The sequence below is a fragment of the Lolium rigidum genome, chromosome 6 (genome assembly GCF_022539505.1).
Source record: "Lolium rigidum isolate FL_2022 chromosome 6, APGP_CSIRO_Lrig_0.1, whole genome shotgun sequence".
Taxonomy (NCBI): domain Eukaryota; kingdom Viridiplantae; phylum Streptophyta; class Magnoliopsida; order Poales; family Poaceae; genus Lolium; species Lolium rigidum.
Window position 1 is genome coordinate 115,074,088 of NC_061513.1, and position 14,081 is coordinate 115,088,168.

General features: G+C 41.6%; 2 protein-coding genes across 2 annotated transcripts; one reads left to right on the top strand and one right to left on the bottom strand.

The window, feature by feature from the left end:
* Positions 1-1,262: 1,262 nt before the first annotated feature.
* Positions 1,263-5,154, bottom strand: LOC124665742. The gene is made up of 2 exons (XM_047203128.1): positions 4,714-5,154; positions 1,263-1,482 (listed from the first exon to the last, which is right to left on the bottom strand). The coding sequence occupies exon 1, from the start codon at positions 5,121-5,123 to the stop codon at positions 4,719-4,721; it is 405 nt and encodes a 134-aa protein (XP_047059084.1). The 5' UTR covers positions 5,124-5,154; the 3' UTR covers positions 1,263-1,482; positions 4,714-4,718.
* Positions 5,155-7,516: 2,362 nt separating this feature from the next.
* Positions 7,517-13,957, top strand: LOC124661495 (glycerophosphodiester phosphodiesterase GDPD6-like). Its single transcript, XM_047199363.1, has 8 exons — positions 7,517-7,633; positions 9,025-9,203; positions 9,418-9,601; positions 10,044-10,118; positions 11,387-11,496; positions 11,605-11,823; positions 12,082-12,237; positions 12,797-13,957. Exons 1-8 carry the CDS (start codon positions 7,612-7,614, stop codon positions 13,031-13,033), a joined length of 1,182 nt encoding a protein of 393 aa, XP_047055319.1. The 5' UTR covers positions 7,517-7,611; the 3' UTR covers positions 13,034-13,957.
* Positions 13,958-14,081: the final 124 nt, after the last annotated feature.

Genomic DNA, 14,081 nt, shown 5'->3' on the forward strand with positions numbered 1-14,081 from the left:
AGACCGCTTTGTGAAGTACGGCGGTAGGTGCCAAATATTTGGGGTCACTAGATGGCAGCGGCCTTGGCAGACATCCACCTAACCGAAGACGAAGAAGACTTATCTCCACAATGGGGGCAACTGTCCATATTGTTCATACCGCCGCCGCTGCAGCGCCTTCGTGATCGTAGCCAAAACGCTGTGGTACGCCGAGAACTCCCCCTTCTTCCACCTCCGACTTGGCCGAGCACCCTCGTTCCCTACCCTTCTTCACGATGCAACGCCCTTGCTTCAATAGCTAGCGAACGCTCCATGATCGCCGTACCTTATACCCAGGAGATCGTGCACTTACATTTCTGCTTCCGGTACTCGCATCATCACATGGGTACACATGGGTAAAGACTAAAGAGCAGTGTTGCAGAAACAACGTGACAAGGTTATCCAGGGTCCCCTTCCGTCCTGTTCTGCCAGACTCTTGACCGCTAGTGACAGCGAGTAGTGCAGTCACAGTCTACGGAGGAAAAAAGACCACGACGTGGCTGCTTCATCAGTGAACTTCCCCAATGTAAGCGTATGCGCATCGTCACAAATCACAAAAGAAACAGCAAAATAAGCAGCATGCATGCAGCAGGGCTAACAAAACAAGGAGAAAATGCTACTACTAGTATTGTCCACATTCAGCATATGACACCTATTCACCCCCAAGGGTACGGCAGTGGTAAAGCCAGTGAGCAGAGAGGATGCATTCTAGCTCCAAGCCAAGTCTATTTTACACCATTACTGCATTACTGGCCAAATGAAGTTTAGGTGTACTCCCTCCCTCACAGTTTATTAGGCGTGCGTGTACCCTTAGGTCGCAAATTTGATCGAGTTAACGTTAGTTATATGTTATAAAAATTATATCATTAAAAAGTTTAGATGTTCTATTTTCTAATGATATAATTTTTGCATTACATAATTTAAATTATATATGTCAAATTAGCAACCTAGTGATACGAGGAAGACTAGTAAACTGAGACGGAGGGAGTAGGGTCATCGCTAGCTTTTACTAGCAAAATTCTAACTGGATTCAACCAACCACAGTCGATTTAACACATGGCAGCTAGCGAGTTCCCAGCCACGTTGGCCAACTGTAAAACAAAAACTTAATGCAACATATGGGAATGGGAGTTACAAACTTGCAACTGCAAGCCATGTATGGACATGTTCCACATTGTACAAGGAAATCATTCAATCAGTCAATACCTTTTGCAATTAAAGTAGATGATGTGCACATTCCAGTATAAGATTCAAATTTTCCATAATTTCGTTAAATCACATAAGCGTTGGGCTGGTTGACTTCTGTAACACAACTTACAAGGTAGGCGCATCCCGGTTTAGTTCGCAAGTGCAATATTATTGCCGCCATCATCTTTTACAACAAGAAACTTCCTCTGAAACAAAAGAAAAAAAGACTTCGAAGGAAGAGCAGAAATGGCATCCGCTGGAGTGTGACCACATGACCTGACAAATAAGCAGTGTCGAATCAGTAAACCCACGTTATGACGATAAATGATTAGACTTAGACATGACTTTTACTTCAGGTCTAGACTTAGATAGGCAAAGGCCCAAACTCTAGCTAGTAGCTTCAAGTGTCTTCTCTCAAAAGTACCAGAAATCTAGTGAAAAGTCTAGCATGTGCATACATGCATACAGCCTGTACCACCCAATAAAGTGGAGTACTACAATGCAGACATTGCCAATGAAAATGTATGGCAGTCTGAAAATGCTGATAACAGTTGCTCTGATGCAGTTATTACTTATTAAGCATGCTACAATAGACATTGCCAAGATGATATCCATGAAAGAAACTAATTAAATTAATATGACACAGATAGTGCAAATGAGACGTCAAACAAGAGAAGAACTGGAGCTTCTGACCAAAAGTGAAATCCTGTACTAAGGAAACGAATAGGATGACACACAAGTACAGTTACTAAGATTCAGTTCAAAACAATATTTTTCCATGAAGGATCAAAAACATGACTGTTTAAGTGTTTATAATACCACGACAAGGTTCCCAACATATAGCAGAAATCTATTTTATGCAGAGTACAGGTCACTGTTAAAATTATTTACTGAATCACAGAAGTAAATTAACTGATTATTTGGCATATTTATTGACTTTCAATCCATTATCAGGTGAAGGTTCTCTTCAATTTCGATACAGAAAAAGGTTTTCACAGACATAGTAAATGTATGCTAAGCTAACCACACTCTATTTTGCTTGCCTAGGCAACACAGTAGTGTAGCTCAAACTTTGCCCACCACAAACATCATTATACCCATCTTGACCACAGTAGCCCAAAGAAAGGTAAAACTTGGATGGTAAATACATCGACTTATTTGGTTTAACCGATTATTAAACCAGTAACATAACAGTGTTGAACTGACTCCATTACCTACGTGAATACTTACTTTTAATGTCAAGTCAATTTCAACTCACCAGAAGCAACTATTACCAGTCTCTTGAACCTCTGAAACCAAGAGTATCAAACTCAAATACTGAAAGCAACTTTGCTTTGTGAGAGACTTTCATAATCGTAACATGTCTTGCACAACTGTGCCATTATGAAACGACTCCGAAAGGTCACAGATGTGTATCACAACTAAAACAAGGTGGTATTTAGGGCTTGTTTGGATTGCGCCTACGTCAACCCTACCAAAATTGGCTAGCCAATTTTTTGGCGCAGGAATCTGCCACCCATGGGCTGCCAAAATTTTGGCTAGAATCAGTGAAGGAAATAACAAGTGATCCATAGGCAGCCAAATAATTGGCAACAAACCAAACAGACAGGAGGATATTTGGCATGACCAATTTTTTGGTAGGGTAAGCTGGGGACACAAACCAAACAGGCCCTTACAATTTAGGTGCTTTGTGTACGGAATTAGCTAGGAGATCATTAACCATGTTTCAAAAATATTGCAGTGAAAATTAACCATGAAAAATAACCATGGTTCATAACTTTATATCACTAAATCCACTGCAAAAGTCAACAAGAAGGTACTGTGCCAACTATCAATCTATGATGATTTACATTATATCACAAGAACATGCTGAGACTTAAAAGAGAACATCAATGGTCGATTTTGGTCTGTACATCAATGTACCTGGAACAGTCCACTTTCGGAATTCAAAAGAGAATTATATTTACAATAATTAACTAACTGTAAATACGCACTGGATATCCCACTGACGAATATGTAAAGTTCGTTTCATGTTCCATTTAGATTGAGCAAGCAATTAACTGGTTACATGGAACCAGTTCCATCTCGAACATTACAAGGTCCTGAACTTTTTGCAGTGAGCAATGGTGAAGGGTTGTCAGTCGCAGCTATGGCTGGTAGAATATGGCGCTTGAATTTCAGAAGATTGCTGAATGAGCGTTTAGAATCACAGCTGGTTGATTTGCAAAGTAGACTGATGGGGATAGCTTTGAATGAGGAAAAAGATAGGCCCAATTGGAAATGGACTAACTCTGAGATTTTCTCTGTTAAGTCAGTTTACACCACATTACTAGCAGTGGTACTGGTTGATTGTTTAAACATCTGTGGAAAGTGAAAATACCTTTGATGATCAGAATCTGGTTGTGGCTTCTTTGGCACAATGCAATGGCAACGAAGGATAATAAGAGCAAAAGGAAATGGGTGGGCAATACAATCTCAGATCTGCAAATTCTGTTCTGAAGAGTAGACAATTCATCATCTTTGACCGTGTGGTGGCTAAATACGTGTGGAGTGTGGCAAGCAGAGCTGTTGGGGCTGGGACTAGGCCAAGGTATTTTACACAGTACTTTTGGTGGATACCCCATTGATTGCCTGCTAGTAGAAGTGTCTAAATCACTAGCCTCATGTTAGTATGTTAGGAAATCCGGAAAACGTGAAATAGGGCTTTCTTTAAAGCAAACTAATCAAATCTCCAGCAGAACTAATCGGCTATGCATGTGTGATTGTCGAATATTCGGTAGGTTGCATAACTTGCAGGAAACAAGGAGTTAACAACAGGGCTAATATTCTGCAAAGCATTGTTTTGGATGGTAATGGTGGGGAAGATCAGGACGCTGGAGTTAGAAGACTGAGGTCGCCGCAAGGGATGGGGACAGTTAAGATGATGCTGGAGCAATTTGAAGTTAGGCGCATGGAATCCTTGGCAGCAAGAGGTTTTGGTTCTACTGGGAGGTTGATGGCTCTCTTGGTTTAATAATTTGTGCTGATGGATGATGGTTGTATACAGCCCTTTGTGCTGTATTTTCTTTATGTCCTGTTTACTTTATTCAACTTATAGTTTTCGTTATGGTTAGCAGTAGGGCGGCCATTTTCGGTATGTCATATTCGCTCTATTTCTTTTTTTTTTTTTGCGGGCATATTCGCTCTATTTCGAGACCTTTGTTGCCACGAATCATTCTGATAATGGAACCCAGCCCACCTATGTCGTATGGAACAGAAAAGATAGTGATGAAGCTGGGTTAGTGTTCTACGTTACTTAACTGTTTCACGAGCTGCAACAAGACAGAAATATCTCATTTCACACAACAAGGTTGGATCATCAACTATACACATGTAATGAGGCCCCAAATGAAATCTGGATTGGAGTTTCTACCGCACAGACAAACACACAGACTGAAAGGAAGAGATTAGGCATGCATGCCACGAAACCCTAGTCCCGACCTCAGATCTGGGTGCAGCAGTCCTCACCTGGATCACTGGGTGTAGCCACCGCCGACGGCGTTGTAGTCCTCCTCAACGGCGGTATTGACGTAGGGTGGAGGGAAGTCCTTGGCGGGGTCGAACTGCTTGGCGGCCATGTAGAGCTGGAGGTCGGGCTTGCGGAGGAGGGTGCGGCGGACGGGCGGGCGGTTGCGGCGGCCGTCGCGGGGGAAGTACTTGATGTCGTAGACGGTCTCCGGGTCGGAGGTGGGGATGACGGCCCTGGGGGAGTCGTCGCGCAGGGTGGCCGGGCAGGTCTGGCGGTACTCGAGCGCGCCCGGGACCGCGCTGCGGTACTCCGGCGAGGAGCACGGGCCGGTGATCTCCCACGGCTTCTTGAAGAATTTGCGGAAGGTCTGGATCAGCGACTTGCCGGCGCCGGCGGCGGTGGCGGCCATGGGGGCGGTGCGGTGGCTGCGGCCCGGCGGAAGGGCAGGTGGGGGTGGGGAACCGGGGAGGCCGAGCAGATGCAGGGAATGGCTGATTCGGGAAGAAGGTCGGGTTCGCGGCCGATGGGTGCAGAATGCAGCCTAACCTGGACTGGACCGTATGATCTCTCGGAAAAAACCAGGCCGGACCGGCTGCTAACATCTGACCCCTCGCCGGTTCTCTGAGTTCTTTTAGATGCCGGTTTTGTCAGCTAGAAGATCAACAGGCAAATGAACCCGACAACTACATATCAGACCGGTTTGTTTAGCATACGAGCGGTAGTTTTTAGAAAATTATTAAAGGACACAGCTGCCCATTAAAAGATAGAATTGATCCTCGTCAAACCCTAGTCGCGAGAGGATGGCTAAATAGAGCTCTGGTCGCCAATGGTGACGGGTCATTGCTTCAAATTTATGGGAGCACCATGCATAGATTCCGACAACGGTGCTGAAAGCTCGAGGCATTAACCTAGGGTTAGCTGCGGCGACACTCCAATCGATGTAGTTGAAAGGGCATCGCTGAAGTTAGGGATGTAAAGGAGCGCCTAGATCAAGCCCGCTTCATAGTTAAAATAAGTTATGTTAGGTATAGCCTCTTTTTAGCAAATTGTTTAGTTTGAACAAGCTTTATACTCTAGCGGGTTGCAACCCTAGCTGAAGCTTGCAGAAGCTGGATGTCTTAACTGGATCGTGTTAGCGTACTCAAGAAGATCCACTGCAATTACTTCCTTACTGCGCGGTTGGCTTTAAGGTGGACCGTGTTAGCGTACTACCATTCGTGAATGTTGAAATGTGCTCTTCTGATGCAGGTTTGATGGCCGCGACATAGCAAGTCGCTTGCGGGCGTTGGTCGCATTTTTGGTTTACAATGAAAACTTGGGTTGTTTGTATTTGTCCAGGATAGCCAACAAGAGTTTGTGGCATCTCTAGTAAAATTCCTCGAAACTAAATTTTGTTGGAACTAATGTTGGTGATACTGTGGCTGTTGGAACATAATGAAGGCACGGTTTGTTAATGTGCTCCCCTTTATGCGGCCTTGGATAACCTAGGATCCGTATGATGGGGCTTTGAAAGAATTATTGGGTTTTTCTCCTCTTTAGAGGCATCGACTCGATGCAAACTATGTCCGGGCACTAGTATCTAGTAGCTTGTGAGTGTTATCCATGAGATGTTTCTGTGGGGTCACGAAGAAGGTCCGTAATGGACTTTAGCCCAAGTTTTCAAAATTGATTGAGCAACTCACAATATTTAATTAATGAAATAAAAAAAGTTTGCCTTGTTTCGAAAATATAGAAGTTAGAAGAGAATTTCTTTATAGAGAAGACTTTGACTAGTATTTGCCGCAACTTAATGTAGCTACTCCCTATTTTTTCGCTAAATAAATCAGTAAAGCAACATTTTTATCTGATTTTGGCACATAATTCTCCTCCAAAGATAAAGAGTCAAGAGTCAAATATTAGATCACTTTCAGTCTCTTCAAATAGACCACATGTCTGTTCCACTTTGTAGTAGTTGTCAAAGTTTTTGTGAAGACATGCGCCGTGAATAAAATGATTGTAGAAAGATTCTTTTAGCGAGAGACAATGTTTCCATTAATATTAAGATATGTGTTGTGACTCCATCAATCTCAATACACATCGGTTTCGTCTCTAGGATATGCTCATAAGGACCGAGTGTGTCTATGTGAGTTCATATATATGATTTTACCTACATATCTATGAACGAACGTCTATCCTATATTAAAAAATAGAATTACATCGGTCTTGAAATGTAGGTAAATTCATTTAGTTTTGGAAACGAGATACTACCTCCGTTCTTATGTATAAAACATGCGCCCATTTAAGGTAAACTTTAAGTGAATATATTGAACAATAATATCTTTACTATATAGTATATACAGCTAATATTATTAAAATCTTATTATTGAATAAAACGTTCTAATGAGCAGCATATTCCCGAGAAAAGCTGGCACAGCTCATACCGCAATCCAATGCTCGGCTGTTATGTAGATGCCCCACATGTAAGCAAGGTAACCACCGAATAGATTCTAGCTGTTCGCCCCAAGAAGAGCTATTCTCGGAATATTCCGTCAACTCGTCCGGAAACCTTATCGCCCCACGGTATTTTTTTTTGAGATAAACCCCACGGGTAGTTTACCCAACATCACAGACACGTAGGCCTCTAAGATGATGTGGTAGGCTGGTAGCCCACATGGCGGTGAAGGGCAAGGGCTACCCTACCCTCGTATCGTGGGAGGATATTATTGGCGGGCCCAAACGTGCCAGTCAGGAACTCCAAAGAAAAGAAAAACTGATAATATAAAGCGGGAGCGAGAGACAGAGACAGATAAACGGACAGACAGAGAGGAGCCGCGCCGTCATCTCTCCCCCCTCCTCTCTGCTCACCACAACCAAGCTCCTCGCTTCCCGGGGATTGCGGCGGAGGGAGAAGCAGCACTATGACTATGAGCCCTTCCGTCTGTAAGTCCCCTCCACCCTCCCTCCTCTTCGATTCGTGGCGCGCAATGCTTCCCCGCCGCATCGATCTGTCGAACCCATCGAGCTATTTCTGCCGACTGCAGCCCTTTCTCGTTTTCTTTTCTGGTTCACTACCCTCGGTTGACCACCAATGGCTGCGGAGTTGGCTATGTTCAGGGATAAATCGAGAATCGAGGCGATTCGCGGTGCAGGAGTTAGAGAATGGCTGCTGTTTTTGCGCAGCAGTCTAGGCAGTGGTTCTTGTAGTGGAATTGGGGCTGATGGCCGCCAGCCAATGAAATTCCTCTGGGGTTGCTTCTCCGTGGCTCCTGTGCGCGATTCTGCATAATCTCTCCCTTGATAGTGGTACTTCTGTTTTTGTGGTCGAGGGAATTGTCGGTACTAGTCCTTTGCTAGGCGCGTGGCTGTTTTTAGGTAGCAGTTATTATATGGCCGTTTTCTGTTTTTCCACGATACTACTATATACTGTATTTGTAAAGGAACAACTGTATATGGCTGTGTGCATCCACTGGGTTAGCAACCCCTTTTCGGAATTTTCTGTTGCTGAGCTAGTACTTATTTCTATACCGGAGGTGAAGATAACTAGAAAGAAAAGTTTTTGGTCTCTGGCTGTTTCTTCATCTGACATGTTCTGCTATGCACAAATCCCAAGTAAGCTCCGAAATCCACTGGTGAAACTCTCAAACTCGACCCTGTGAATTACAGTGTACAGTTCCAGAAGGAATCTTTCATTAACTGTATTCGTAGCCCAAACATGCATATTATTTCACCAACAGGGTCAGAAGTAGAAAACAAAAGGGGGAGAGCAGCTAGGATAGTTTCTTTCTCAGGTCTCATGTACTCCGTATCATTGGTTACTCACGTCTTCTGCATATAGCATCCGGCCTTTACGCATTCTATCCATATAATCCAAACTAGGCTAGCTCGTTTCCAGTCATAAAGAATCTTCATGAGCAACCAATTCAAAAGGAAATACTTTTGTACTTACCTTTGTCTTAAAAGTTATATTGTGCAAGTATTTGTCTTAAACTTATCTGCTGTGGTAGTTCTGACACTACCGATTCAAATCCTCTGTAATGTTTTTAACATTACATAATCACATGGCTATTCTTTTTTAATTACTGAGAGGGCTTCTGCCTGGTATGGTGGTAGTTATATTTGTCACTGTTTGAATTGTTTCGAACTCTTCAATTTGGATATGATAGGATTGGAAGAACCTGATAACAGTGTTAAATATGTAACATTTATACATTAGAGATTCAAAGGAATGTTGATTGTGTATTGCTGAACTGTCTACATAAGGCCACCATAAATATTAACTTTTGTCACATGTTAAGTTATCTTACCCATTGTTCTGTTGTCATCCTTGGCAGGTCATGTTCCTTTTCTTCTGCTGCTACTGTTGCATGTGGTCATTGCTAGACCGTTGTTTCCACTACCAAGTAAGGCTAGCAATGAAGAGAAGAAGCCCATACAGACATTTCGACCATATAACATTGCTCACCGTGGGTCAAATGGGGAAATCCCTGAGGAAACAACTGCCGCTTACCTGGTACAGCCGAGAGAATTGCTATGACATAAAAATAATTTGTCCTTTTGCATATGGATTGTGATACCTTTGTCAACATGATACACCATTTTCTGGTTAGATGTATTGCGTTGACAATTGCAAATGCTATGAAACTCAATACTGATAGCTTTCGATCATGTGAGCTTTCACCATTGGGAACTGCGTTAACAAATTCTGTAAAAAAATCCTGTTGCAGAGGGCTATTAAAGAAGGTGCAGATTTTATAGAGACTGACATCCTTGCTAGCAAAGATGGGGCATTGATCTGCTTTCATGATGTAACACTTGATGAAATGACTGATGTTTCCAGCCGCAAGGAATTCGCCAATCGAAGGAGAACCTACGAGGTAGAATGGCTAAATGTCACAGGCTGGTTTGTAGGTATGCTTATTATAATCAACCCTGATGTGCTCATCTGTTCTTGTATATCCTTATAGCAGTAGGATGAACAAAGATCTCCTTGCCTCAAAAATTGGAAGCTTTTGCAACTGAAACTAGTTTGTGCATGATTACCTAGAACCATCATCTAATGCATTCTGCCAGCATTTGTAATTGCTATTATGGTATTTTATTTATGGAATGTCACGAGCTAATGAGCTTCCAGTAGCAATACTGACCATGGCCCACCAGCATAGAAATCATAAATCTCTGTGGTTGGTAAAGCATGGCAAGATCATATTTATTGATTTATGCCTGCTACAGAACTGACCTATGATCTATCTGCATATATGTATATGATGGAGCTAAACGTGAATGTAAACCTGTGAAACCATTGGTTCTTGTTTTTTTTCCAACTAATAACTAGTTATTTATATGTATGCAGTGGACTTCACACTTGAGGAACTTAAAACACTGAAACTGAAGCAGCGATACGCATTCAGAGATCAACAATACAATGGTATGTGGATGTGTCCTAGAGTATTTTCTTTCGTTTTTCTTCCCGTGCTCAGAGAATATTTATTATCCTCTGTACGGATCATTCTGTACTTCCAAAGATCAATATATGGCCTTGTAAAATGGATCACTTTAGGGCCTCATAAAAATAGATCAATTCATAAAAAGAGCTGTTTATCAGGTGTAATTAATTGATTCATTCATTAATTCTCTGTTCAGTAACCTGCTTTCCAGTTGCCAACAACTAATACATCGGAATATTTTATTCCTTGCCTTACTTGTGCATTTTAGTCTTCTCAAAACAATGTTTTTTTTTCACAAGTAGCATGATCTTTTTTTTTTTTTTTGAAACTAGCATGATCTTATTTTGAGTTAGTAGAGAATTTTTCTCTTATCTAAGCTAACAAAATACATGAGGTAATTCGGAAGATGCAGTCTGGTGGCATATTTGCGAGTTAAGAAACTTTACTATTAAATTTGTATAGGTGAGTGCTAAATTTGAATACGTGAGTGCCTGGTGTCACACATGGGCTCCTTGTTAGCCGATTTATTTTTGGGCCCAAAGTCCCCAAGCTAACGCGGCCAATTTCTCCAGCATCGAGCATACTCCGCATGCTACGATGAATGTGCATGCCTCTGTTTGAGCATGGAAACGAATTAGTGTATGGATTAAGATGACCTTGGATGCTTGACACATCCAAAATATAAGCGTGCTATCATGTACTTAGGTTAACCAAAATATAAGTCAATCCTATCTGACTCCTCCTTCCTTTTCTCCTTCCGTCTTTTGTCTTCATTTTCTTTCCGTTGCTGCACATGTACCACACATTGCGACTCGGAATTAAATCAGATTAACATGAAACTCCCCCCTCAAAAAATAAATAAATAGAACTTGCACGTGAGCGATCTGAATCTAATTGTAACTCCTACGGCCTACCACGCGGAAAACAAGCAACTGACTGAGATCAGAGGACCCGACGTTCCTCCGACAAAAATATCTGGCCAATGTGATGAAAATCCACGGACCCCCTTGACGTTAGCATTCTATTAGCACTAAGCTTAACGTCAATATCGCTCCAACACCTTCACATGTACTACAAATTTCAAGTTATCTCGTTATTTAATACTGCGTGGCTATTTTTTTTCTATACACGCAACTATTTATGTGCAGTTTATGTTTAACCATGTATTAATAATGAAAAAATGAAATTAAGGGCCGTGACAACTCAAGGGCATTCAGCTAGTCATCATATTTATTTTCTTGATATGCAGGTAAATATTCAATCATCACATTCGAAGAATTTATTTCAATTGCCTTAGATGCAAGCAGAACCGTTGGAATATACCCAGAAATTAAAGATCCAGTTCATATCAACAAGCATGTAAGTACCACTGTTCTCAAGAAGCACTAGGTACACTAAGAATCTTCGGTGAATTTTTCCAATTTCTGAAGTGCTGTAAAGAATGAGCTTGTAATCTACTATTAACAGGTAAAGTGGGCAGATGGAAAGACGTTTGAGGACAAATTTGTGGATACCTTACTAAAGTATGGATATAAAGGTCAATATATGTCTGAGAATTGGCTAAAACAGCCATTGTTTATACAATCCTTCGCTCCCACTTCCCTTGTACATGTATCAAAATTGACAGACTCTCCGAAGATCTTTCTGATTGATGATTTCTCAGTCAGAACACAAGACACAAATCAGGTACAAACTTGTGCAGTGAAGTGTATCGTGTACTTTTTTTTTTTTTTTGCGGGGAAAAGAGGATTTTATTAAACCAAAGTAGAGTTACAATCATTGGTTATGGCCTCATGGATATCTGGAGGTATTGTATACTTCAATTTCAAATGTATCAAAGGAAATGAATTTTATGCCTTGATATGGCTACATCTGAGCTTTTGGTGCTTCAGCAGAACCGTCTTACTGTATGGATATTACTGATGCTATCTCTTTTTCTTGCAGTCATTCTGGGAAATCACTTCAGATGACTACCTTGCATATATTAGTAACTATGTTGTCGGCCTTGGTCCATGGAAAGATACTATTGTTCCAGCTGTAAATAACTATTTGATGGCACCATCTGATCTTGTTGCAAGAGCACATGCTCATAATCTACAGGTGTGATTTTTTTTATAGAAAGTTGCGGTATTTGTTTGTATTCCTTACATTTGTCTGGAGTTACTACTTGCATGAATACTTATAAAGTAATATGTACGAGCTGTGCTAATTTTTTATGCAGTCATTATTATTCGTGTGAGGCCAACATAAACTCAGACCACCTTCAGCACCTATTTTGTTTAAATGTCTTTGGTCAGTCTGAAAGTCCGAATCACCTGAAGAACTTAATGAGACCTCATTGTTTTCGTCAATTTTTTCATCTCATGAGCATTACTAACCAGTAATTGTATGCATTGGAACAAAACATATGACATCTCCATCAGGGACTCTCCTTTGTCCTGATCCTCATCTTCTCATGTACTGAATTAGGATTGGACCACTCGTTGCAATCGAGGCACAGAAGCTCAATTTTAACTATCATTAGGGCATTAAATCTGCTATAAATGCTCTTGATTCCTGAAGAAACAAATTGTTGCCTTACTACGTTGTCGCCTACATTTTCCATGCCAGGTAGTTTGTAGCTGGACAGTTATTAAACAACATCCTGTTGTCTCTGCAGGTACACCCTTATACATACAGAAACGAGAATCAGTTCCTGCACTTCAACTTTCATCAGGATCCGTATGCTGAGTACAATTTCTGGATAAACACGGTGGGAGTTGATGGATTATTCACAGATTTCGCTGGAAGCGTACACCAGTACCAAGAAATGATATCTCCGCACCCCAAGGATGCAACTGCGAACAACCTCCTAGTAAAAATTGCTCAGATGATCGCAGCATATGAAGGCCTCTGAATAAGTGTGGGTTGCTGATACTCACTCGCATTTTATGGGGATTCATGCGCAAGACCAAAATGAGTTATGCATTTTATGTTCCGTGGGAACCTTAGAAGGTGTTTTTTTTCTCGAACACACGCCAGAGCATGTGTCTTGGTATATTAGTGGGTAGAGTACAACCACATAGCAAAGCTACAAGAAAGAGAAAAGAAAGAAGAGAAAATTAAAGGTAAAAAAGCAAACTATACAAAGCTAAAAGGTAAAAAGGGAACCTTAGAAGGTCACCAACAGACAATGTTTTCTGGTGGTTTTGGAGTTAGCACGAATGTACCTCGCCATTAAACCCCTGAATCTAGAGGGAAAATTTCTACTGTCGCAATAATCATTTACCTTGAAGGTATATTAGAAGTTGCAAGTTGTAACAGGTAGTTCATTTCTTATCTGATGGGATTAGCTGTTGGACAATCTGCCAAGTTGGCATGTCTACATGCACAAGTGGAATCGTTATTGGAATGTGTTCATGTAAAAAACAGCGTGTGCAAACTTGTGCCCGCTGGTTGCTTGATCAGTGATCACTTGATCTGGTAGGCGGTGGGCAGCCACAGTCTGTGTTTGTTTTAGAGGAACCGGCTGTCAGTAACCAGCAGTTAGTTCCAGACGACTTAAGCTAGAAGTGTCATCGCAAAGTTATCGATTCAGTTAATGGCGGGACAAGGTGAAGCAGATCCAACGGATCCCGGAGCTTTGATGCTACTTACTGTTTACCTTCTATTGCCATTACGGTTCACAGTTATTTGCCGTTGTACCGTTCAGCTGTCACTGGCTATACAAGCCTGGCTAACATCGTTGTAAGGTTACCGAATATGCTCTGAATTGTCTGAAGATACATTCATCTATATTCATATTCGGAATAGAAGGAGCCCTAGATAAGCTATTCCTTGATGTTGCTGTGACTATTCTACATTTCTCCCTTAATCTAGTCAGGGCATGACATCAGCTCCTTAATCATCTGCACCAAAATCAACAAAAGACTCCACCGGCTTCCTCTTCTTAGCCAATTACAACT

Coding starts and splice junctions, on each gene's coding strand:
- LOC124665742 (XM_047203128.1), bottom strand. CDS start 5,123: ATGGCCGCCACCGCCGCCGGCGCCGGCAAGTCGCTGATCCAGACCTTC.
- LOC124661495 (XM_047199363.1), top strand. CDS start 7,612: ATGACTATGAGCCCTTCCGTCT. Junction 9,602..10,043: donor TGTCACAGGCTGGTTTGTAG/GTATGCTTATTA, acceptor ATATGTATGCAG/TGGACTTCACACTTGAGGAA. Junction 11,497..11,604: donor CAGTTCATATCAACAAGCAT/GTAAGTACCACT, acceptor TACTATTAACAG/GTAAAGTGGGCAGATGGAAA.